The 25,681-nt window shown below is 43.8% G+C and overlaps 1 protein-coding gene across 3 annotated transcripts in view; it reads right to left on the bottom strand.

The window, feature by feature from the left end:
* Window positions 1-2,336: 2,336 nt before the first annotated feature.
* Window positions 2,337-25,681, bottom strand: part of DACH2 (dachshund family transcription factor 2) — a 269,698-nt gene continuing 246,353 nt past the window's right edge. For all 3 annotated transcript variants that reach the window (XM_081964105.1, XM_081964106.1, XM_081964107.1), the window contains 5 exons: window positions 16,257-16,402; window positions 14,486-14,633; window positions 13,886-14,029; window positions 12,480-12,545; window positions 2,337-3,550 (listed from right to left, as the gene is read on the bottom strand). In XM_081964105.1, coding sequence (XP_081820231.1) covers window positions 3,513-3,550; window positions 12,480-12,545; window positions 13,886-14,029; window positions 14,486-14,633; window positions 16,257-16,402 — 542 coding nt within the window. In that variant the 3' untranslated portion in view covers window positions 2,337-3,512. The remainder of the gene's footprint in view (window positions 3,551-12,479; window positions 12,546-13,885; window positions 14,030-14,485; window positions 14,634-16,256; window positions 16,403-25,681) is intronic.

The following is a 25,681-nucleotide window of genomic DNA, read 5'->3' as shown; positions in this document are numbered from 1 at the left end:
CCTAAAAGGTAAAGGTTCCTCTCGCACATATGTGCTAGTCGTTCCCAACTCTAGGGGGCGGTGCTCCTCTCTGTTTCGAAGCCGAAGAGCCAGCGCTGTCCAAAGACGTCTCTGTGGTCATCTGCCCAGCATGGCTAAACGCTGAAGGCTCACAGAACATTGTTACCTTCGCACCAAAGGTGGTTCCTATTTTTCTATTTGCATTTTCACATGCTTTCCAACTGCTAGGTTGGCGGAAGCTGGGACAAGTCACGGGAGCTCACTCTGTTACGCGGCACTAGGGATTTGAACTGCCGAACCTCTGATCGAAAAGCTCAGCATCTTAGCCACTAAGCCACCATGTCCTTGAGCTTCTAGGGACCCAGAATATTTGCCCTAAGAATTTAGACCGAACTCTCTCTAAAGGGGCACCATTAAGGTACAGTTCTACCTGGCCACCATATGATAATTGGGGAATTACTCTGGTTGAGTAGAGTTTTGTGGCTTCTGGGATGAAAAAGGCACCAGATGTTTGACTCAACCCTATGGCATTGTGCATTGTTCATGGCTATGGAATTGATGGTGAGGATCCTGCATAATGCAAGTATATATGTTTCTATAAGTGGTGTAGCTTAGCCAGAGGCCTGGGGGACCATTTCTAGACATTTGCAAGTTGTAACGTGGGACGCGGTGGATCCGTGGCTAAGATGCTGAGCCTGTCGATCAGAAGGTCGGCAGTTCAGTGGTTCGAATCCCTACACATTATGCTGTGTAATGGAGTGACCTCCCGTTACTTATCCCGGCTTCTGCCAAACTAGCAGTTTGAAAGCATGCAAAAATGCAAGTAGAAAAATAGGAATCACCTTTGGTGGGACGGTAACAGCGTTCCGTGCACCTTCGGGGTTTAATCATGCCGGCCACATGACCACGGAGACGTCTTTGGACAGCGCTGGCTCTTCGGCTTTGAAACAGAGATGAGCACCGCCCCCTAGAGTCAGGAACGAATAGCACATAAGTGCGAGGGGAACCTTTACCTTTAATGAATTCATACTTTGATGAAATCCCAGGCCTTTTAACTTGGTTGGACATCTTATTTAGACCACATCAGCTAGCCAGGATTCTTAAATTAGGCATTTCTTCAATGAATTAACTTTCTACAAATCCTTCAAATGTGATACTACTTACCAGCGTGCACATCACACCGGCTTGGGATATGAAAGTCTGATGCTTTGGTTACTCAATATTTATCAGGCGCTAGTTAATAACAACTTTACAACAGATTCATTCTCAGGAGTTTCTTGATTCCTTAAATCTCATTTGCTAGGTACTTTGACATTTAAAACTATTCTTGCAAGGGCAAATGAGGAAATCAATGAAGTGTTCACCAAACTAATACAAATGTAGTAGCTTGGGCTTTTGAGGAGGAGGAAAAAAAAATGCTAAGATGACTTATCTTTTGAAACGATCACATTTGCTCTGCAGTATGGGTTGGATTTTGAAATGAGTTGTTCAGTGTCAACAATATTGGTTTTTATTAACCCTTCTTGGAGCTTTTCAAAAATCGAAGCTATGATGTTTATTGGACTTCATAGTGTTCAGAGGAGAGTCACATCCTATTTTAACTGGGGCATTGGCTCCAGTTAAGGTGGATGGCAATGTCAAAGTACCAGGTAAATCAGGAGATTCAGGCTGCTCGAATGAACATAAAGATTTATTGCAAGCTTACACTCTCTACAAGAATCTGGCCAACTAACAGTCAAAGGAAATGAGCGAGAGATAAGAAAATCATTCAAGGTTGGCTGGCTTAGATCTCTTGTGGGTGTACACGGATTTGTGACTTATGACACGTTTGACCTCTCCCTCAGGTTCAGCCTGGCCATCTCCTATAGGTGGTGAGAAGCATTAAATGCAGAGCTTTTGAGATCCAATATGTGGGTTATAATGCTAATACTGTTACCTAAAAGTATATGATGTAATTATGCAAACAGACTAATGTAAATTTGTAGATGATGTAGATTTGGATTGAACAGACTTTCAGATTTAATGGACATCCTCTCCCTGAATAGTCTGTTAAATCAAGATTTTAATGCCTTGCATAATTTTTGAAAGTATTTTAAGGTGTTTTTCCCCCCTGTGCATCAAATCCTAAAATAAAGGTTTTGTTAAAAAAAGATGTAACTTTTGCAAATAATATTTGCAAAATTTGGACAAGTGTGAATACCAAAATGTTCCTGTTTGGTGGGTGTGTTGAAAAGTAGATTCAGTGGATTTGCTCAAAAATAGTAAAATGAATATCCAGTAACCATAATCCAGCATTAAAAACATGATGAAAAAAATGAAGGCATTTCCAAAGTCAAACAAAAATGTTTTAATACTGTAGTTTTTTAGCAAGAACATTTTAACAAAGAATGTGTACTTTTAACTTAATATGATACAACAGAGAAACTATATTTTAAAGTTTCCATTATCTAACATCCTACCATATGTTCATCCTTCCTTTGTCCCCTGGTGTGCAAAGACTAAAAACCAAGCAGAACTGAGTTATTTTTTTTTCTTTAAAAAAGCATCAGTTTTATAATCCCCTTGTTACATTGAATATTGGAATTTAGTTCACACTTTTTTTTTAGTTGGTCATCCAAGGAAGGACAATTTTTACATTATCATATTAAAAAAATGTACATACTTTTTCTCTTCAAAACGCAATATATATTGAGTTTTTCAGCTTCAGTAAACAAAGCTTAAATTTATAAACAGAACTGAAACAGTTCTGGATTGAACTGTTTTAGTGATAAAACTGGACATGTAGAATTATACAGCCAGAAAGAACAACTGCAGCTTATTAAATTAATTGTGCCATTGTTAAAACGGTCGTACAGCCATCCTCAACCTGGCTCAATTTTACGTACGCTCCCATTGAGTTTTGGGATGTGAGGTCCCAACACCTCTGGAAGGTGACAAGTTGGGGAAGGCTGCGGTAACGCTTGGGGGCTGTTACTCACCGTAACAAACCACGATGACGTCAACATGACAACAACACGTGTCCTAACCTCATTTGCAAAACCAGGGTGAATACGTAACGGCGTTGCGCTGGCGATACAGGCAATTTGCATCATGACATCGTAACAGGTGTGTCATTGTCAACCTTGCTCCTCTCCTCCAGAGGCAATATTTTTCCCCAGGGAATCATACCTATATGTGCTTAAAAAATGGCTAGGATGGACTCGTCCCCCATTCTATTTTTCTAGGACTTAAAAACATTCTGCTGCAAAAAGGTTTGGGATGGCCAAGCTTGTGAGTCTCCACATTTCTCAGTGACGGTGCAGTGATTTTTTTTTTTTCTTCCAACACAGGAGTTGAGTTAAGAGTCCTGGATTCACGGGTCTGTATTGCAGCTTGTTTCCCACCGCACCGAAGGGTAATCCAGGGTTGAAAAAGAGACTTCTTTTGCAGGAGTTTTATAAATCTTCAGAAGTGACTGTTACATGTCCCCCGCCCCTCCCCCACCCCACACAAACATGTTGAATTAGGCATCTTCAGTACATAATGGTTGGTTTGATGTATGCTCTGTTTTCTGGAAAAGAAGAAGAAGAAGAAAAAGGAATATTGCCATTCCGTCGTCGTTATCTGAAGTTCTCGAAAGCTGGAATGGAAAACTGTTTTTAGGAAGATGATGTAGATGGGGGGGGAGGGGGGGTTTCTACCAACTTTGGCAACTGTAAGACTTGTGGACTTCAACTCCCAGGATTCTGGGAGTTGAAGTCCACAAGTCTTACAGTTGCCAAGGTTGGAGACCCATGACATAGGAAATCAGCTGGCGTCAAGGCTAATACCAGGTAGTCCTCGACTTACGACCATAGTGGAGCCCAACATTTCTGTTGCTAAGTGAAACTTTTGTTAAGTGAATTTGGCCCCATTTTACGTCTTTTCTTGCCACCGTTCTTAACACTGCAATTGTTAAGTAAGTAAGATGGTTGTTAAGTGGAAATTAAAGACAAAGGAGAAACAGAGTATTATTTAATATGGGATATATGATATAATTGGTTAGAAAATAGATGCCAAGGTTAGAAAAGTAAGGATGAAAGACGATTAACAAAGCAGAAATAAATATAGGTACAAGACTAGAGAGAAGAATATTTACGGTAAGTAATACTACGCCCAGACTGTATAAAAGTGTAAATTAAAATATACAGAATGATAAGTATATAGAGAACTATGTTAGAAATATAGATATAAATATGACACTGTGTGAATATGTATGTATGAATAACAGATAAATGGTTGGAATGAGGAGGTATAATACTATATATACACACCATGATTCCCCAAAAATAAGACAGGAGCTCATTTTCTTTTGACCCCCAAATTAAGCACTTGGCCTTATTTTCGGGGAGGTCTTATTATTTTTGAGGTGCAGGAGGAGGCAAGCGTGGTCACCTCATGGCTGCTGCTGTGTTGCAATATTTTCGGGGAGGGCTTATTTTAGCCCAGGCGGTCAAAAGCCCAATTGGGCTTATTATCCAGGGAGGTCTTATTTTCAGGGAAACAGAGTATTTGTATATTGTAAATCCCGTGACCATGGGAATGCGGCAATGGTTGTTAAGTGTGAAAAATGGTCATAAGTCGCTTTTTCCAGTGCTGTTGTAACTTTGAATGGTCCACTAAGTGAACTGTTGTAAGTCGAGGACTACCTCTTTATTCTGGGTGTGTCTCTTTGTAGCCTGATGTAGAGCACACAACGTGGTAAATACATACTGGCAATCCCATAGGAGAAGATAACAAGTTCTCAGTGGGCTACGGTCAAGGATGCTTGAACAACAAGGCAACCCAAAGTCAAATCAAGAGACACTTATTTCTTTTGTTCAAAACAAAGATGATCTTTCATAAGCCCTGGTGGCACAGTGGTTAAAGTGCAGTATTGCAGGCAAACTCTGATCACAGACAGGAGTTCGATCCTGATAGGGCTCAAGGTTGACTCAGCCTTCCATCCTTGCGAGATCGGTAAAATGAGGACCCAGATTGCTGGGGTCAATTTGTTGACTCTGTAAAACCGCTTAGAGAGGGCTGTAAAAGCACTACGAAGCGGTATATAAGTCTAAGTGCCATTGCTAATGCTATTAGGAGCTATTAGGAGTGATTAGCATGGGGTATTGTGGGCTAGCTTTGCCCACAGCTTGGAGTTTGATCCTGACGGGGCTCAAGGTTGACTCAGCCTTCCTGTTTAACTTAGCTGGCCTGGCCTAACTGTAGCTTTTGTGTCCCTCTAGCCTATATTTTAATTTTTAAATGTTTAGGGATAGATTTTTTAGGTTGTTTTAATTTTTAACTATAACTGTACAGCCTATCATATAATTTGTTTTAATGGGTATTTATAATTATCTAAGTTTGTATATTGTTTTATTGTGGTCTGTACACCGCCCCGAGTCCCTTTGGGGAGAGGGGGCGGTCTATAAATTTAATAAATGAATTAATTCCATCCTTCCGAGGTCGGTAAAACGAGGACCCAGATTGTTGGGGGCAATAGGCTGATTTTGTAAACGGCTTAGAGGGGGCTGTAAAGCGATATATAGGTCTAATGCTATTGCTTTGAAGTCAAAGGGAAAAAAATAAATAAAATCATTACAGGAATCGAAGGAACCTGCATTCGTTTCTCCACGAGAACAGATTGAAAGTCCTAGCTACTAAGTTCTGATTTTAGAAACCACCGTAAAAATGGTCAAGCCAACTTAAGCCTGTGCCAAGAATCGACTGATCTCCCCTTTTGGATTTGCGTGTACCGATGCTAAATCTACCCTAGGACACAACCTATATTGACCAGCTAAATGACACATATCCTTGGAGCGATTGCCAACTTTTGTTACATTTTCAATCTTGAAATGCATTTTCAGCTATAATATGAGTGATTTATCATTTAACGGCAGCTGTCAAAGTCAACTCCTAGCTAAAACAAAAACATCTGGAACGATAAACAGAGGAGGGCAGGAGCTGAATTTCAATCCACATCCAGCATGTCCGCTCCATTCCTAACAGGAAATGGCTAATTAGGAATTGAATGTTTCATGTTTTAAAGAAGGCCTGCTCTCACAGAACGGCAATGATCCAATAAGGAGCCTGAAGATAAACACGAATAAATATTACAGACAAATTAATGCCTCAGGAATGTCCAGGAGCATGGGAACTAAGGATGGGGGAAGGGGACAGAACTGGGCTTTGGAGGCAGTTAGAAATGGGGAAAAAAAAACACTTTAGATATTCTCTATCCCAGGGGTGCCAAACTCATGGCCCGCGGGCCGCATCCAGACTGCAGGTGCTTAAATCTGGCCTGTGGGGCTAGCCTGGAAACAGCGAAGGACTGGTGCTCTGTCAGCGAAAATGAAGATTGGGAGGGCTGCTGCCGAGCTCCGTTTTTACAGGTTTTCACTGGCCTAACCCTAACCACTGCACCACCTTGGCTCTATATATACCTATATACAGGTAGCCCTCAACTTACAACTACAAATGCAACTGGAATTTTAGTTGTTGAGCGAAGCAATCAGAGACCGACCACATGACTGCTTCTCTCAGCCAATCCTGGAACTCCCAATAATGATTGTTACGTGATTTCATGGGTCATTACAATACAATAATACAATAGTAGAGTTGGAAGGGACCTTGGAGGTCTTCTAGTCCAACCCCCTGCCTAGGCAGGAAACCCTATACCGTTTCAGACAGATGGCTATCCAACATCTTCTTAAAGACGACCAGTGTTGGGGCATTCACAACTTCTGGACGCAAGCTGTTCCACTGATTAATTGTTCTAACTGTCAGGAAGTTTCTCCTCAGTTCTAAGTTGCTTCTCTCCTTGATTAGTTTCCACCCATTGCTTCTTGTTCTACGCTCAGGTGCCTTGGAGAATAGTTTGACTCCCTCTTCTTTGTGGCAACCCCTGAGATATTGGAACAATGTTATCATGTCTCCCCTAGTCCTTTTTTCTCTTAAGCTAAACATACCCAGTTCCTGCAACCGTTCTTCATATGTTTTAGTCTCCAGTCACCTAATCCTCTTTGTTGCTCTTCTCTGCACTCTTTCTAGAGTCTCCACATCTTTTTTACATCGTGGCGACCAGAACTGAATGCAGTATTCCAAGTGTGGCCTTACCAAGGCATTATAAAGTGGTATTAACACTTCACGTGATCTTGATTCTTGATTCTTAATCTTGATTAAGTGGACAGAGTACCAGGTAAGGAGTGTGGGATGACTCAGGAGGAAGACCATTGTAAATCTGGACCATTAGTACATAAACTGCCTTCAAGTCAAGGACTAACTGCACACAGACAAGATTTTAAATAAATCTTTGGGCCATAAATGTACTTCTCTTGTTAGCTTTATGCCATAATCAAATATTCACTCGCTCCTTTAAAAAGGGCATTAGGCAAAGGTGAGCAAAAGGATTTTACAGTTTACAGTCGTTGGGAGTGGAATTCTCTAGGGATCATATTGACAGTATAAAAAGGTGGAAATGATATTCCCCAACAGTAAAATATGCTTACGAGGCCCCAGTGCCCGATAGAGACTTTTATAACCTGCCGTGAAGTGCATGACTGCCTTAATAAGCAAGACATTTAGAAAAAAAAAGATAACTATGTTGTATAACCTGATGAAAGATTTCACCTGTTTTGCCTTTAATCCAAATTTATTTATTTCATTTTTATCGAGTTAGGTATGGAAACTTGTACACCGCCTGTCTTACACAGAGGCGACTATCCTGTGTGAACAATATTTGGATGTTGTTGTCCCTTTGTTCCATATTTGGAGTCACAGAGGGAAAATAGAACCAGAGTGGGAAATGGGAACTTTTAACCTTCAGGATTATGTCTCTTTCTAATCAACACTGCATAACGAAAGCATCCCCGAGTCTGGATTTTGTTAAAATATTCATGACTGGGAGAGACATGGGAACAAGGTCAGCCAATGAATAGGCATAGCAACTAAGTCAGCCAATGGGAGCTTAAACAGATCTGAGTCTGTGCAGAGAATTGAAACAGAAACTTAAGCAGTCTGCTGCTCTGAGAAGTAAACTAGCAGTCTGTCTGGGCTTGTCTGCTGAAATGAAACTAACTGCTTGTGTTTGCCTGTAACTCTCCTGCCTTGCGTTTACTTGGAAGAACCTCCTGTTGGTATTGTACACTTATTCATCTATTCTTATGTATACAAAGAAGTTAATGAATCCTGCTGCATCGGTTGTCTGTGTGTGTTTCTGGATTTGAATTTATGCAACAAACTGTGATAGATTCGCAATATAGTGTGCTATACAGGTAGCCCTTGACTTATGACCGGCCTCTTAGCAACCATTCAAAGTTACCTGGGGCAATGAAGTTACAATCACTTCTGAAGTTCTGATTACAGAATAACAGAGAATAACAAGAATTGGAAGGGACCTTGGAGGTCTTCTAGTCCAACCCCCTGCTTAGGCAGGAAACCCTACAGCATTTCAGACAAATGGTTGTCCAATATCTTCTTAAAAACTTCCAGTGTTGAAACATTGACAACTTTTGGAGGCAAGTTGTTCCACTGATTCATTGTTCTCAACGTCAGGAATGTCCTCCTTAGTTTCACGTTGGATTAGTTTCCATCCATTTCATCTTCTCTTGCTCCCCGTTGCAAATCCCACTCCCTTCTAGCACTGATGATGCTCCCTAGTTGGGTCATGAAATGTCTACAAGAAAAGCAAGCTCAACACCCTGTAGAATAACACGGATAGGAAATCCCTCCTTAGTTTCAGGTTGCTTCTCTCTTTGATTAAGAATAGAACAGAATAATAGAGTTGGAAGGGACCTTGGAGGTCTTCTCGTCCAACTCCCTGCTCAGGCAGGAAACCCTACACCATTTCGGACAGATGGTTCTCTAATCTCTTCTTAAAAACCTCCAGTGTTGGAACATTCACCTTGTCTGTTCCACTGATTGATTGTTCTAACTGTCAGGAAATTTCTCCTTAGTTCTAGGTCAGTGGCCCCAACTTTTTGAGCACCAGGGACCGGTTCATTGGAGAAAGAAGGGTGGACCAGAAGGGGCGTGGTCTCGCATGCTGCCTGCATCTCGCGGATGGGGCTTCGCGGACCGGTTGCTGATCGGTTGACCATGGGTTGGGGACCAGTTTGCTTCTCTCCTTGAAGTTCTGGATTGCTTCTTTCTAATCAACCCTCCTCCCCCCATTCTCACATTTCTCATGCACTGGCCTTATAAAAGGGAATCAGCTTTAAGAAAGAAAAAGAGAGATGCAACATGTGCAGGAGTGGTCTTTTCCTTCCTTCGCACCTATCGCGGCGCCAACGTTAACTAAGGTATCCACACGTAGAAGACGAGACCTCCCTCCGATCGTAAAACGGCTGTTATTTTCTGTTCAGCAGTTCACGTTACTGCAGTTCGTGCTAATTAATTAAAGGAGCTGTTGCCTTGATGTGCAAACAGGGAATCTGAGAAACCGAGAGGCCTTTTAGGTCTCCGACTGAAGTTAAGTCAATCTGGGCGCAAGCGATCAAATCTAATGAAATCACATGTCAGTGCTAAGCTTGCAAAAACTGTGAAGTCTGACTGGGGAGTAAAAGGATTATAATTAGATTTCCAATAGGATAATAACTAAATGGCAGAAAGCAGTAAAGAGAAAATATTACTTTGTTCGCTAATGGCGCTGCTGTTTTGGCTTCCTCCGTTTTTTTTTTTATCAGCGCGGCTCATAGTTACGCTAATTTAATTTGCTTTTATCAGCAAAAAAAAAAAAAAGAGAGAGGCAGCCCTCAAACGGTCCTTGAATGTCATTTGCAAAAATCATTGATCTGAAGGTGCTTTAGTGACACACGGTATGTTTATTTTATGGCAAACGGAGATTGGTTGATGGAAACAAACCGATGCTGCCGTCCTCATGTTTGGCTACAAGTGAATTATGGGCACCGGAGTACCCTGAGGGTTTAAATGGAAATCGTTCCTTTGGATTAGCAGTCTGACGGGCAATTGGATACCCAAATGATGACTAAATCACTGTCATAACTTGGAGGACAGGTCATAAGTAGCCCGTTGTAACTATAGGTAAAGGTAAAGGTTTCCCTGGTACATATGTGCTAGTCGTTCCCGACTCTAGGGGGCAGTGATCATCTCCGTTTCAAAGCTGAAGGGCCAAAGCTGAAGGGCCAGCTGAAGGGCCAGTGCTAGTCGTTCCCGACTCTAGGGGGTAGTGATCATCTCCGTTTCAAAGCTGAAGGGCCAAGACATCTCCATGGTCAGGTGGTGGGCATGACTCAATGCCGAAGGCGCATGGAGCGCTGTTACCTTCCCACCAAAGTGGTCCCTATTTTTCTACTTGCGTTTCTACATCCTTTCGAACTGCTAGGTTGGCAGAAGCTGGGACAAGTGACGGGAGCTCACTCTGTTACGCGGCGCTAGGGATTTGAACCACCAAACTGCCGACCTTTCTGATGGGCAAGCTCAGCGTCTTAGCCACTGAGCCACCCTGTCCCTACGAACAGGTGTCAAACAAAGAGTCACAGGTCAAGGACTACCTGTGCAGAAATATTGCAAGATCGTACTCGGTTCAATTCAATTCTTTTATTCTGGTCGCAGGCTAGAATAAATATTACAACATTAAAGTAAAACAGAACAAATCATGCCATAGTGGTAGATTGTAATTAATGGTGGGATCATTGATAAGTGAGCAAAGTCTGCCTAATTTTACAGGCAATGGAACAGAATTTAGCTACGTTTAGAGAAACCGTAGCCTACATATTTGACAGGAAGAATGATATGTAGAAGAGATCAGAATTTCCTGGAGATTTTGTCAGGTAAGTGGTTATATTTTGCCAGAGGGCAGGATAAAAAGCAATGGATGGAAACTAACCAAGGAGAGAAGCAACCTGGAATTAAGGAGAAACTTCCTAACAATTAACCAGTGGAACAGAAGTTGCCTTCAGAAGTTTTGAGCGCTCCGTCACTGGAGGTTTTTAAGAAGAAACTAGACAGCCACTTTCTGAAATGGTATAGGGACTCCTGCTTGAGCAGGGGGCTGGACTAGAAGACCTCCAAGGTCCCTCCCAGCTCTATTCTGATTGAAGGAGTTATGAGTCCGTGAGTCCTTCCTTATAGAGGGTGCAATATAACAGGGCATGAGTTGTGGTTTCAAGGGCCCCTTGTCCACTGGGACACAATCTCAGCTCATATGCAGCTTTTGGGGGATCGGCTGCTGTGAGGAGGGCATTACAACATCCTAGAGTTAGATCCTTTAAAATTTAGAGAGAGTTATATGATATAAATATCTTGGTTGTTTATGGAGGGGGGGTGGTATGCCTGCTCAAGAAAACCTTCCTGGGTAGAGCAGATGGGACTGTTGGAACTTCCTGATCTTTAATATCCTAGTGGGAAAATCTAATTTTTTTTACTACCGGTTCTGTGGGCGTGGCTTGGTGGAGGGTGTCATGTGACCTAGTGGGCGTGGCTATATAGTCCTGTAACTGGGGGATCAAAAAACAGAAATTCACTTTAACAATGTCCTGCTGGAGCAGGGTTGGACTAGATGACATCCAGGTCCCTTCCAGCCCTGGATTATCCTCTGAAGCTGTGTCTAGTGCCAGGTCTGTAGTCCTTCCTTCCTCTCCTTTTTCCCTCCCTCCCTTCCTTCCTTTCTTTCTCAGCACTCCCCAATCCCTGTTTTTGACCTAGCAAGTTTCAGGGAAGTCCCCCCGATATCAGAACCACTACTGACCTCCGCTCCTTCCGTAAGAAACTCAAGACCCACCTGTTCCAATTAGCTGGCCTAGCTCATTTATAGTCCCATTTTTATCCTCCTGGCAATTATTTTATTCTGGGGTAGTTTTTTAGGGGTAGATTTTAATGTATCTCTAATTTTTAATTTTAATTATTATTGTACAGTTTGTATGTTGCCTCCTCCATCTATATGTATTTATCTATATGTATTTATATTGTGTTTTAATATGACTGTACACCGCCCCGAGTCCCTTCGGGGAGAGGGTGCGGTTTATAAATTAAATAAAAGTTAAAAAGTTAAAGTTAAAGCCTTCTGGGAGCAAAAACGGACCCTCCCCACCCCCAAGTTTCCAGAGAACTTGTAGTAAAAAAAAAATTTAAAAAGTAAAAAAAAAAATTCTAAAGATCAGCTGTGCAATGTGTGATCATCAGGACGTTTTTTTAAAAAACACATTTTACAGTATTTTTTACTACCGGTTCTGCAAACCAGTAGCATTTTTAACTCTTGGTTTGGGCGAACCGGCCCGAACCGGTAGCATTTTGCCCCTGTAATACTCTGTTGAAATGCACTAAGTTCACATTCATAGCCCATGGGTGGGAATTCTTGTTAGGAGAGACCAAGATGTTGGCGTTTCAGTGATTAAGTTCTAACCCATGTTGATTTTTAATTGTCCTCCATAAGGAGAGGACTTATCGTGCTGTATCATGCTGGCACAATGTGGCAAGGACATCCCTGCAATACAGCATAGGATATATCCTGCAAGACCACATACCTTGCATTGCCGCATTCTCATGTTGAGTCCCGTTGTGGTCCACTTCCATTTCCGGAATCCCAGCATCTGCCAAGCATAACATTCATATCACTGTCCACCGTGAAATGCAGAGAATGTAATCATATTGGAAGATTTGTTAATAGCGCTTAAGGCTTATATACCACTTCGCAGGGCTTTTACAGCCCTCACTAAGCGGTTTACAGCATCAACCTATGGCCCCCAAACAATCTGGGTCCTCATTTTACCCACCTCGGAAGGATGGAAGGCTGAGTCAACCTTCAGCCTCAGGATTGAACTGCTGGCAGTGGGCAGAGTTAGCCTGCAATACTGCATTCTAACTGGGAGGGAGGGAGGGAGGGAGGGAGGGAGGGAGGGAGGGAGGAAGGAAGGAAGGAAGGAAGGAAGGAAGGAAGGAAGGAAGGAAGGAAGGAAGGAAGGAAGGAAGGGCAATAGCAATACCATTTAGACATATACCGCTTTGCAGTGCTTTCCAGTCCTCTCTAAGCGGTTTATAGAGTCAGCCTTTCGCCTACAACAATCTGGGTCCTCATTTTACCCACCTCGGAAGGATAGAAGGCTGAGTCAACCTTGAGCCCGGTGAGGATTGAACTGCTGGCAGTGGGCAGAATTAGCCTGCAATACTGCATTCTAATCATTGTGCCACCGCAGCTCTTATTACTCTTATTAGGGAGGGAGAGGGGGAGGGGGGGAGGGAGGAAGGAAGGGCAATAGGATTTAGACTTATATACCGCTTCACAATGCTTTTACAGCCCTCTCTAAGCGGTGTAGAGTCAGCCTATGGCCCCCAACAATTTGGGTCCTCATTTTACCCACCTCGGAAGGATGGAAGGCAGAGTCAACCATGAGCTGGTTAGGCTTGAACTCCTGGTTGTGGGCAGAGTTAGCCTGCAATACTGCATTTTAACTACTGTCAAAGAAGGAAGGAAGGAAGGAAGGAAGGAAGGAAGGAAGGAAGGAAGGAAGGAAGGAAGGAAGGAAGGAAGGAAGGAAGGAAGGAAGGAAGGAAGGAAGAACAATAGCAAGAGCATTTAGACTTATATACCGCTTCACAGTGCTTTACACCCCCTCTAAGCGGTTTACAGAGTCAGCCTCTTGCCCCCAACAATTTGGGTCCTCATTTTACCCACCTCGGAAGGATGGAAGGCTGAGTCAACCTGGAGCCTGGTGGGATTTGAACTCCCAAATTGGAGGCAGCAGACAGCCAGCAGAACTGCAGTCTAACCACTGCGTCACCGTGGCTCTTTACCTTGTATCCCATTTTTTTAACCTTGTATCATCCCCCCCCCCCCCCCCGGAAGCTCAAAGCACTGTGGATGCTTTGACTCTTACTCAGCTGCCTCCCCCTCCTCCCAGCTGATGAAATGAGATCCAGAAGATCCTTTTACCATTCAGCATCCTGAGACCGTCCCCTGTCGTAGCCTGCTTCAGCGCTTGTTCCACTTGCTCTCTCCGCTTCGATTCGAACTCCAGAGCTTCCTGCAATTTCCTCTTCGCTTTCTTCTCCTTTTTCAAGCGCTTTTGAATCGTGGCTGAAAGAGCAACAGAGCCATTAGGAACAGGGATTCCCCCAAAATTTGACGACAGAAGGACAACTCCGCTGATAATTTGGTTGTCAGGCCCGCAGCCCTCTTTTCTGTTGAATCTTGGGCCTGCCGCACTTTCTATTATTCTACTATGCATTGTCTATTGTGGGAAAACAGGAGGGGGGGATTGTAAGGAGTGAGATGCGAGGTAGCCATAACAAAATTCTTTCTAGAAAACCAAGGTCATCTTTTGTCTTTGCACCTCTGCACCTGACCGGAACCGGATGGGTGGAAGCTGCCAGCGTGGCAGGGGAATAGTGGACCATATGATAGACTTGTGGGTGTGGGGGCAAGATCTTGAACTTTCAACTGGGTGGGGAAAACCGGGAAGCTTTCAGATTTGAAAGTAGAAATAAGCATGGCGTCAGTTGAAGTTGTTTCGCAGGTTGACACTCCGATTACCTCTGCTTTGCAGCTCAGCTGTAAGTTGCCTTTCCAGGTTCTCTCTCAACTCTCTTTCCCTGCACAGCTCCATCTTTAGTTCCTTCTTTTCCTGCTGGATTTGCTTTTCCTGCACTCGGGCGTTATCCACGGCGACTTTCAGCAACCCCTGTACAAAAAAATATATATGCAAAGGTGAAATCTCCCTCAACATCTAATTAATGCAGGAAGAGGAGAAGGAGAATAACAATGGAAAAATATATATCCTAGAAAAGAAAGTTATATATATTTCACCCTGTTTTTCATTCAGGCCCATCCCTTGGTTGATTTTATAGCTGAAAAAAGCAAAGGATCACCTTCTAGGATGACAGGCAATCAGATAAAGCGGGCCCTTTCCTATTTAGTGTCCCCATCAAACACAGCCCAGCAGAGACATTCGCTCTATACCATTCCAGAAAATGCACGCAGTGTGTAATATATGTCTTTTTCTCCTGTGGAGTGCCAAGAGTAGCTGTTTTTTGTAATCTATACCAAAGTTGAATTCTGTCAACCTTTTTGTGGTAGGCCTGGTCAGAAAGCGGGAAACTGGAATTCAGGAATATTCTTTTATTGTTATTGAGTATACAGTACAGAGAGATGCGGTGGCTCAGTGGCTAAGATGCTGAGCTTGTCGAACTGAAAGGTGGACAATTCGGTGGTTCGAATCCCCAGCGCTGTGTAACGGAGTGAGCCCCCGTTACTTGTCCCAGCTTCTGCCAACCAAGCAGTTCGAAAGCACGTAAAAAATGCAAGTAGAAAAATAGGGACCACCTTGCCACTGCGTTAATTGGTTTGCCAACTTGTGCTTATATTCTGAGTTAGACAGTAGACTGAATTGTTTCTTATCTGACAATGATTAATGCACATGTCTCATAATACGTCACACATTCTTTACTTCCCTTCTGATCTTCCGTTCGCCTGCCAAGAAGGTGGGCAACATAGCTCTTGCCAAAATGTAAGATTTAGATAGCAAGTTTTGTATTATTATTTTCTTTTATATTAAAGTTTTTTTTATTAGAATATGTTTTCGGATTTTATTTTCTGCTTATTCGGAAATATGCTGCTTGGAAAGCCCTCATTAGTTCAGGGTGGAATTTCCCCTGACACACCTTTGGTGGGAAGCTAAGAGCACTCCGTGCACCTTCAGTGTTTAGTCATGCCGGCCACATGACCACGGAGACATCCCCGGACAGTGCTGGCTCTTTGGCTTTGAAACAGAGATGAGCACCACCCCCCTAGAGTGGGGAACGACTAACACATATAAGCGAGGGGAACCTTTTCCTTTACCTACACAGTACAGGGGCGGTATTCACTTGCTTTCCCTACCAGTTCGCAAATGTGAGCACTCCCCCCCTGACCATGTATGCGCTCGGCCTTTCTGAAAGGTTTACAAATGTATCTGTGCCAACCATAAACCCTTACACTGGGCACTGAGCTTCCATATATATATATATATATATCATGCCAAATGTATCATGGCCTATTTATGGGAATTCCACCACTGACCATTTCTGAAATCTCATGCTTTTGGAGGATCTGAAGATTAGTCTATCATAAACCAAGGGTGTCAAACTGATAGCCCATGGGCCGGATAGTCACGCGCAAGCCACGCCCACCCCATCTCCGCAAAGGGAGAAACTGTCACGATACATCACGTGACGGCAACGTGGTGCGGCGAGTTGGGGCACCCGTGGTCTAAACACAGCTAATTCTTTACAGATAGAGCTAGAGAAAAATCGCAGGACTTCCTCACCTGAATATTGGTTAATAGAGTTTCCACTGAAGACAACCCATCAGCAAAGAGGAACGGTGCTGGGAATCCAGGGGGCAAAGTCTGCCCAGCCAGTTGGACCTTTTCTAGGGTTGGTTTGAGAATTGGGATGGCGATCTGGACTTCTTCTGTTAAGACAAGAGACAAAAGAGGGGTTATAAGCAATCTGATCACTTGAGGAGCACCGAGCGGTGATGGAGATGGTGGGACTGACATCAGAGAGACAACGGGTCTTCTTATCTTGCTTCAGTCCCGGTCTCTCTTTTAGCTCAACTTAATTAGGGGGCTGTTCATTGGGAGGAAAAAATAGAAGAGAGGGGTATATGCCACGGTGGCGCAGTGGTTAGAGTGCAGTACTGCAGGCTACTTCTGCTGACTGCCAGCTGACTGCAATTTGGCAGTTCAAATCTCAACAGGCTCAAGGTTGACTCAGCCTTCTATCCTTCCGAGATGGGTAAAATGAAGACCCAAATTGTTGAGGGCAATTGGCTGACTCTGTAAACCATTTAGAGAGGGCTGTAAAAGCACTGTGAAGTTGTATATAAAACTAAGAGCTATTGTTATTCCTTCCTTCCTTCCTTCCTTCCTTCCTTCCTTCCTTCCTTCCTTCCTTCCATCCATCCATCCATCCATCCATCCATCCATCCATCCATCCAACCATCCATCCATCCATCCATCCATCCATGTGTATAGAATGCAGTATTGCAGGCTAACTCTGCCCACTGCCAGCAGTTCGATCCTGATCTGCTCAAAGTTGACTCAGCCTTCCCTCCTTCCGAGGTAGGTAAAATAAGGACCCGGATTGTTGGGGGTGATATGCTGACTCTGACAACCACTTTGAGAGGGGTGTAAAAGCACTGTGAAGCGGTCTATAAGTCTAAGTGCTATTGCTACACCCCACTTTGAATGTCTGAGTAAAAGTCGGGGCTATAAACTGGAAGAACGAATTATGAACTCAATTCAACGTTTAAGACTTTGCCCCAGACCCATCTATTTCAATATTCTGTCTTCACAGTGGCTCATCAGACCTATGCCCACATAGAAACCAAAACATCACAACTGTTTTCCTGGTTGTGTTCCAGGACTGATGAGTCTGCAGAAATCCAGAGACTCAATTTGTCCCATGTAGTATGTCAAGTTTCTCCTGTGATTTCCCTCCCCCCAACCCGTTCTCGTCCAATTAGACAGAAGATAATTTGTCTGCCAACTTTCTTTCAAAGGAAGTGAGAATTTGAGGTAGAGTCCATGCACTTATCATGTGATGAAGTAAGTCTACAATCTGTGCAAATGGGCAATCTTTTCATTATACAACCACCACGCTGGCGATTTGTAGCTCCGTCAGCTTCAATTGTTTAATTAAATCCCGAGACCTGAGGAAGCAACTCCTCCGCGGAGGTTTCTCCAGCTGAGAAGGGTAGATTGCAAAAAAGTTCAGAGCAATGGAAAAATGTGACAAAGAAAACAACGGTAAGCGTAATTGTCTTTGCCACTCCTACAGTAAACTGAGCTAGGAAAAACAACAGCCACCAAGAGGAGTTAGAAGCCAATTCTCAAATGTCCCAGGAACAAACAGGAAAATTTTATTTACAAGGCCTTTTTGCCAAGTGTCAAGCTTGCCCGATTGACACGATGATGGCCAGATCCCAATCGTATGACTAGGGGACGCGGTGGCTCAGTGGCTAAGACGCTGAGCTTGTCGATCAGAAAGGTCAGCAGTTCGGTGGTTCGAATCCCTAGCGCCGCTTAACGGTGTGAGCTCCCATTACTTGTCCCAGCTGCTGCCAACCTAGCAGTTCGAAAGCACATTAAAAAATGCAAGTAGAATAATAGGGACCACCTTTGGAGGGAAGATAACAGCGTTCCGTGCGCCTTCGGCATTTAGTCATACTGGCCACATGACCACGGAGACGTCTTCGGACAGCGCTGGCTCTTCGGCTTTGAAACGGAAATGAGCACCGCCCCCTAGAGTCAGGAATGACTAGCACATGTGTGCGAGGGGAACTTTTATCTTTAATCATACGACTACATGAGTGCTGGGACAGCCAGAAGTTCCAGGACCAATCAAAAATACCACATCTTCAGTGTCACCACAACATTGAACACTTGCTGTTTGAGTGGTCATTAAACGAGGACTATGGGGTACATTATCTCCAGTAAAGGTAAAAGAGTTTATCTGGCTTTTACTCTGCTAGTCATAGCCGACTTCAGGGTTCAGTGCTAATTTCTGTTTCAAGGCCACAGAACCAGCATTGTCTGAAGAAACATAAAACAGTACTAACTCCTAAAGTTGGCTACGACTACGTAAAACCTGGAAACTCCTTTATCTTTATTGGACATAATTGTTGTGGCTCTCCAGTGGCCAGCAGAGCTGGCAGCAGATTCGGACAGTGAGGAGGTTGGGGAGGAAGATGGGCCAGTTCTGGAGTCTGGGGAAGGCTCTGTTGAGGGCTCTGTGTCAGAGGCAGAGAGGGGTCCAGAGCCATATGCCAGTTATCAGCTGCCTTCAGAGTCAGACATCAGTGAGGCAGACGAATAGCTGGAGCCTGTTCCCAGTGTGCGCATGCGCAGAGTTGCCAGACAAAGGGAACAGCTAAAGAACAGGGGTCAACTTGGGAGGAAGGGCACAGGTGGACAATGAATGGCCCTACTCAGAGGAAATAAAAGAGGAGCGAAAGGGGAGTGGAGTTTGCAGGAGACAATGAGTTCGCTTAATTGGTTCGTGACTCTCCGACTCTCCTTGCCAAGTTTTGCAGATATCGGCCTGGCAGCTCTCCAAGCCAGAGAAGGTCTGTGCCCATAAATTCTCCCTTGAAAGACTTTGCTGGATGTGAATGAGCAGAATTCACAGTCAATTAATAAAAGGTTTTTTTTTGTCGGGACAATGAGTTTGCTTCATGCTCTTGGGAAGCCTCGGTCAGAACAATAATGTACCTCTGCATGCAGATCGTCCTCATGTAATGACTTCTCATACAGCAACTGTTCTGCAATCATGTGTCCAGCATGTCATCGCACCGCGGTGTAAAGCATATGGCAAAGCACAGAACACTGTTATTTTCCCACCAAAGTGGTACCTATTTATCTACTTGCAGTTGCATTGCTTCAAACTGCTAGGTGGGCAGGAGCTAAGGCAGGAACGGGAGCTCACCCCATCACATGGTGGCAGGACTTAAACCGACAGAGCACAGACATTCTCCACTGACTTTCAAGCCACTGAGCCACCATGCCTCATACATTATCTCCAATGGAGCTATATATTTTCTTTATTTAACTATTTGATTTATATAACCTCAAATCCTAAATTCACTAGAATTCCATTGGTTCATGCCTTTTGAGCAACACAGTTCAACAGTACATTCGATCAAGAAATTCCAACAATTTTTAAATGATTAATAACAGCGAAAAAAAAATTTTTTTTTAAAGTGATGCGAGAAATGAAAAGGGTGTTAAGATACCATATAAATGACCTCCAGGGTATAATTTGACAATGTGGGAAATAAAAATACAGGCTAGAGTGAGCCTTCAGCATCTTTTGGAGTCTTGGACAGCAAGTAAAAATAAATGAAATAAGGATCCATGATAGATGTTTGCAAAGTCCTCTCCTAGATCCCTGGGACCAAAGCAATTGCTCAAGCAGATCAGGCGCTAACGCCCATTTTGGAGACCTTCCAAAAACATTTAATTCAAGACTTGAAACTTCACTCTATACATCCTTTGGTGTTCTGTCCTAACCTGATTTAAGAGGAAACTGTGAAATTATGTGAGTTGGTTTTTGCCTTTAAATGACCAGGCTATAAAATATACACCGAGCAAGTAATAATGTGAATGTCGAAGCTCTAAAGACGTCCTCAATGGTTTGTAGCCACGTTGTAGGTAAGAGACGGAGAATCCACAGCTCTCCAGATGTTGTTGGATTCAGCTGTTCCTCATTTAATGGCTATGCTAGTAGTTGCTACTGGTACTTGTAGTTCCATATTACTCTTTAAGATTTATTAAGAACTAGTTGATAATCCGGTGTTGCTTGGGTATTTATTTATAGGGGGAAAATGTCTGAAACAAACGTAATGTTGGATTTTCCCACTTACCAGAGGGAGCCCCCTTGTGGAGTACTGTGAAGCCGTTACCATGGCAACTCCACTGCGCTGTACCGTAGAATCCATTTTACGGCAGTACACTAGAAGCCATTTGAAGGCACAACAGGCTGTATCTTAACAGAACGCACATCCCGAGGGGGTGTGAGGGGTTTCTTACCCCCACAGTATTTGTTTCCAGAGAGTAAGTCATCTGTGTACCAAGTTTGGTTGAAATTGCTTGAGGCGTTCCAGAGTTATGCTGGAACACACACAAACACCCATTTATATATAGATTATAAATTAGTCCATGTTCTGAGCACCATTGTTTAGGGTGTGTACTGCGTTCAGTCTACATTAAGAAGATTATTTTGGGTTGCTAAGATTCCGCTTCTTGTAATACCACTACAGTTAATATTTCAGATAAAGGTTTAACCATTCTGTTTTGCCTGTCCTCCCAATTATTATTATCTCTTTTTAAAAATAATAATAATAATTTTACATTACATCTTTTTGAAAATCAATCTCAACAACACACACTCTTTTCTTATGAGGCTATAATTATGTGTGTGTGCGTGTGTTGTTACTTAGATATTTCATACAAATAATTTTTAAAAATGGATACTGTCTCAACTACTTTGCCCTAAAACAGTAAAATAGTAAGGTAAATCGAAGAAAAAAGAGAAAAGGAGTAGGGGAGGGAGAGAAATAGGAGAGAGAGAGAGAGAGAGAGAGAGAGAGAGAGAGAGAGAAAGAGAAAGAGAGAGAGAGAAAGAAATGGAACAGGAGAGAGAGAGAGAGAGAGAGAAATGGAACAGGAGAGAGAGAGAGAGAAAGAAATGGAACAGGAGAGAGAGAGAAAGAGAGCGCGAGAGAAAAAGAAATGGAAGAGGAAAGAGAGATAGAGAAAGAGAGAGAGAAATGGAGAGAGAGAAAGAAAGAAAGAGAAAGAAATGGAACAGAAGAGCGAGAGAAAGAGAGAGAGAGAAATGGAACAGGAGAGAGAGAGAGAAAGAGAAAGAAATGGAATAGGAGAAAGAGAGAGGGAGAGAGAAAGAGAAAGAAAGAAAGAAATGGAACAGGAGAGAGAGAGAGAGAGAAAGAGAGAGAGAGAAATGGAACAGGAGAGAGAGAGAGAGAAAGAAATGGAACAGGAGAGAGAGAGAAAGAGAGCGCGAGAGAAAAAGAAATGGAAGAGGAAAGAGAGATAGAGAAAGAGAGAGAGAAATGGAGAGAGAGAAAGAAAGAAAGAGAAAGAAATGGAACAGAAGAGCGAGAGAGAGAGAGAGAGAGAGAAATGGAACAGGAGAGAGAGAGAGAAAGAGAAAGAAATGGAATAGGAGAGAGAGAGAAAGAGAGAGAAATGGAACAGGAGAGAGAGAGAAAGAGAGAGAAATGGAACAGGAGAGAGAGAGAGAGAGAAAGAAATGGAACAGGAGAGAGAAAGAGAGAGAGAAATGGAACAGAAGAGAAAGAGAGAGAGAGAGAGAAAAATGGAACAGGAGAGAAAGAGAGAGAGAAAGAAAGAAATGGAACAGGAGAGAGAGAGAGAGAGAGAAAGAAATGGAACAGGAGAGAGAGAGAGAAAGAGAGACAGAGACAGAGAAATGGTAAGAAATGGATTTGGAGCAGCCTGCTGTCTTAAAACAACCCCACAATCCTGACCAAGGAGAAAGCAACGCCACGGAAACGGACCATACAAAAATTCCTATCGGCTGCCGTCAGGCACACAGTGAACGGCTGGTAATGTGAAGGTAGGGCAGATTGAAGTTCCAAAGTAGCATTCGTCTTCTTTAAAGAGATAGACACGGCCTAAATTAGGTGCCAGTGGCTGCCGTGAGGATCAAATGCAAACAGAAGTCATATTTCACCGCGGCCGAGTCAACAGCAGGAAAATAAATAGAAATATAACAGCCACGCAGGCCCATGATTCATTTTGATAATCTGGCCCAAGAGAGAGCCAGGCGGACAGCCTCCACATCGGAGCTCTTGACCAAAAAGACAAATAGGACGCCAAGAGTGGGGACACGGTGACAGCCTAGCAGAGGTCACATCGATTTCCCAGGGCCGGTTTTCACAGAGATGAGATAACCCTGTACTCCATTTGGCCTACTGCTCATATCCTACCTGTCTCGTCCCCCTCCCTCCCAACCATAAATTCCTACGCCCGGGGTGGGAGTGGGGGCAGAAAGAGGGCAGTAAAGAAGAAGGCTCCTACTTACGACTTCTCATGATTAAGATTTTGTGCTAACCAAACACGCTTTGGCTGGCCAAGGTCACGAAGAACTGGGGGGGAGGGTGGGGGGTTGAAGTGTATTACATTTTTAGCCTCCGCCAGTGGGAAGGGAGGGGGAACCAAAAGCAGAAATCTCGTCAAACGATTCATCACTTCGCCCCTCTGATTGAAATCGCATCCTGGAGAGAAGATGAACGATCTCGAGCGTCAGAAATCTATTTCAATCTTGGAATAGGTCTTCACGTCTGAACGGTGACTCCCTTTGGGGCTACTATCGGCAGGAAGTGTGGGCACCGGTTTATCTGTTTCGAGGCGCTCAAAATCCCGTCTAAGTCCCCTAAGTCTCAGGAAAGGGGATTTAAGATTACAATGCGAGTGTTTTTGCCTTTCTAGATAGCGATCAATGGGGCTGGTGGGTGCATTTAAATATCAGCATAAAAGGTTCTGGGCAGGGACATGAGAGAAAGAGAGGGAAGGGAGAGAGAGAGAAAGAGAGAGACAGACAGATAGACAGAGAGAGAGAGAGAGACAGACAGACAGACACACGCACGCACACACAAGTGGTGGGTTTCAAAATTTTTTAGAACCTCTTCTGTAGGTGTGGCCTGCTATGTGGGAGTGGCTTGCCAGCCATGTGACTGGGTGGGAGTGGCTTGCCAGCCATGTGACTGGGTGGGCATGGCCAACTTGTAAAATGTGGTGAAACTCACTTAACAACGCTCTTGCTTAGCAACCAAAATGTTGACTGAGGAACTCTGGCATTTGAAGCACGCAAATCTTAAAGCTGTCAAGTTACAAGACCCTTGCAGCCCTAACCCTTTAGAAAAAAAAAACCCAGGGGTGTTCAAACTTGACAGTTTTAAGACTTGTGGACTTCAACTCCCAGAATTCCTCCTCCAGTCATGTTGGCTCAGGAACTCTGGCACTGAAGTGTGCAAGTCTTAAAGCTGTTAAGTTACAAGACTCTTGCACCCTAACCCTTTGGGGAAAAAAACCCAAGGGTGTTCAAACTTGACAGCTTTAAGACTTGTGGACTTCAACTCCCAGAATTCCTCCTCTCACTCTTCATCTTGATGATGTGCGGACGGGCAGGGGGAGGGAGCTGGAACCGGTTCTAAACGGCACAGTAGATTTGTGGAACCTCTTCTATAGAAGAGGTTAGAACTGGCAGGAACCCACCCCTCACACACACACACACCCAGAAACAAAGACACATAGAGAGACAGACAGAGAAGAGGGGAAGAATGAGGAGGGAAGAGAAAAACAACCAAACTCAGCTTTTCTTCAGTGACCTAGAACATGAGGGATCCTTGGTGCTCTCTGAGCTTGCTTGTTTCCTTGCAGATGTTCCATAACCCAAACAGTCACTGATGTTACCTACCTTGGGTAATGAAACATCTGCAAGAAAACCATCAAGTTGGGAGAGCACCAAGGACCCCCTCATGTCAACCCTGAGCTGCAAATATTATCCTTTATTAGTAATACAGAGAACGTGCCAAGGATTCCAAAGTGATGGTGCATTTGACCCCTTCCCTCAGTCTGGTTGTCTCCTGCATCACAAGCTACTTTGACAAGCTTTGCTAAAACCTGGTCCTTCTCTAGGTGTCGGGACTAAAACCTCCAAAACGCCTAAACCTACATGGCCAAAGAACGAGAACTCTGGGTGTTGGTGTCCAATGTACGGGCAAGGTATGAGGTTTGGAAACGTGATTACCACACGGAGTGACTCAGGTCAGCAGGGTTTCATTTTAAAGAACAAAGACAAATCTTTAGAAAATGGCGAGGCCGTGCTACAAAATTATGCCAAAGGAGAATTATTCATGTAGAATGTAAAATGACAATTTGCACACGCCGAATGTGCTCCAGCCCTTGTTAACGATGACTAGATAATTTATACAGTCATGACATTTACCTCCGTGTGGATTAATATCACTGAAAATTATCTCTATTTATAACTGGGCACAATAAAAATCTGATGCCACAGCACACTGTCAACAGATTTCTTTTAGTTTTAAATAGAGTTTGGCGTGGGCAGGAGTGGGCTTCAAACGTTTCAGCAACGGGTTCTCGGCCCAGTTGCTGGGTCGGCGAAGCCATGGTGGCCGTGGTCTACTTGACCTCCTGCACCACGGCGGGGGTGGGTGGGTTTCGCCTTCCCCAGGTTCCGGAGACTTACGCAAACCTCTGGGAGGGTGAAAACTGCCTCCTCCAGCCTCTGGAGGCCTCCCCCCTCCTCCCCGAGCTTCGGCATGGGCCCTGCCCTTACTTTGCATCCAAAATGGGTCGCGTGGCGACTCCTGGGAAGTGAGGGGTGGGCGAGGCCAGCCAGGGGTGGGATTTGGAGGTTCTCCGAACCAGCCATAACGTTAGCTACGGGTTCTCCCAAACCCAGGCGAACCTGTAGCAGCCCAGCCCTGGGTGTTGGTGAAGGTCCACATTCTAAGGAGTGGGAATTGTTGAGGTGTCTCGGAAAAGGAGAAGGGATTTGGGATGGTGAGTAACTAAGAGCAGTATGGACAGAGAAGCGAATGAATCAAAGTTGCGACCTCCATAACTTCTTACCCCTTCTCAGATCAGCAAGTTTTTTCTAATGATCACTCTTGGTGTTTTAATTGTCATTTGAGGAATTCTCCTCCTATTGGATTATTTTTCTCACTTCTTCAGTAATTTAGCCAAATACGCTTTGGAAAAAAAGAAAGGAGCTTGTCTGTTGAGGAATATCAGGAATCAGTCATTCTCCAAGTACAACAGAATTATTTTCAACCCCATCTAGAGTTGATGAAGGCAGAACCTGGAATATTTTGACAGCAAAGCCACCGAGAAGTTCTATGCCTCATTTTATGGGAGAACAATAAAGAAACTTGAGGTTGATCTTTAATTCTGGAGGAAATTAAGTTAAAAATTCAATCGGGCCCAAATAGCAATAGCACTCAAGACTTATATACCGCTTTACAGTGCTTTACAGTCCTCTCTAAGCAGTTTAGCATATTGTCCCCAACAATCTGGGTCCTCATTTTATCGACCTTGGAAAGATGGAAGGCTGAATCAACCTTGAGCCCATCAGGATCGAACTGCGAAACTGCAGGCAGCTGGTAGTCAGCAGA

The sequence above is a fragment of the Natrix helvetica genome (genome assembly GCF_964273705.1).
Source record: "Natrix helvetica genome assembly, chromosome: 11".
Taxonomy (NCBI): Eukaryota; Metazoa; Chordata; class Lepidosauria; order Squamata; family Natricidae; genus Natrix; species Natrix helvetica.
The sequence above is the reverse complement of the archived record's forward strand: the minus strand, read 5'-3'. Positions and strand labels throughout refer to the sequence as shown.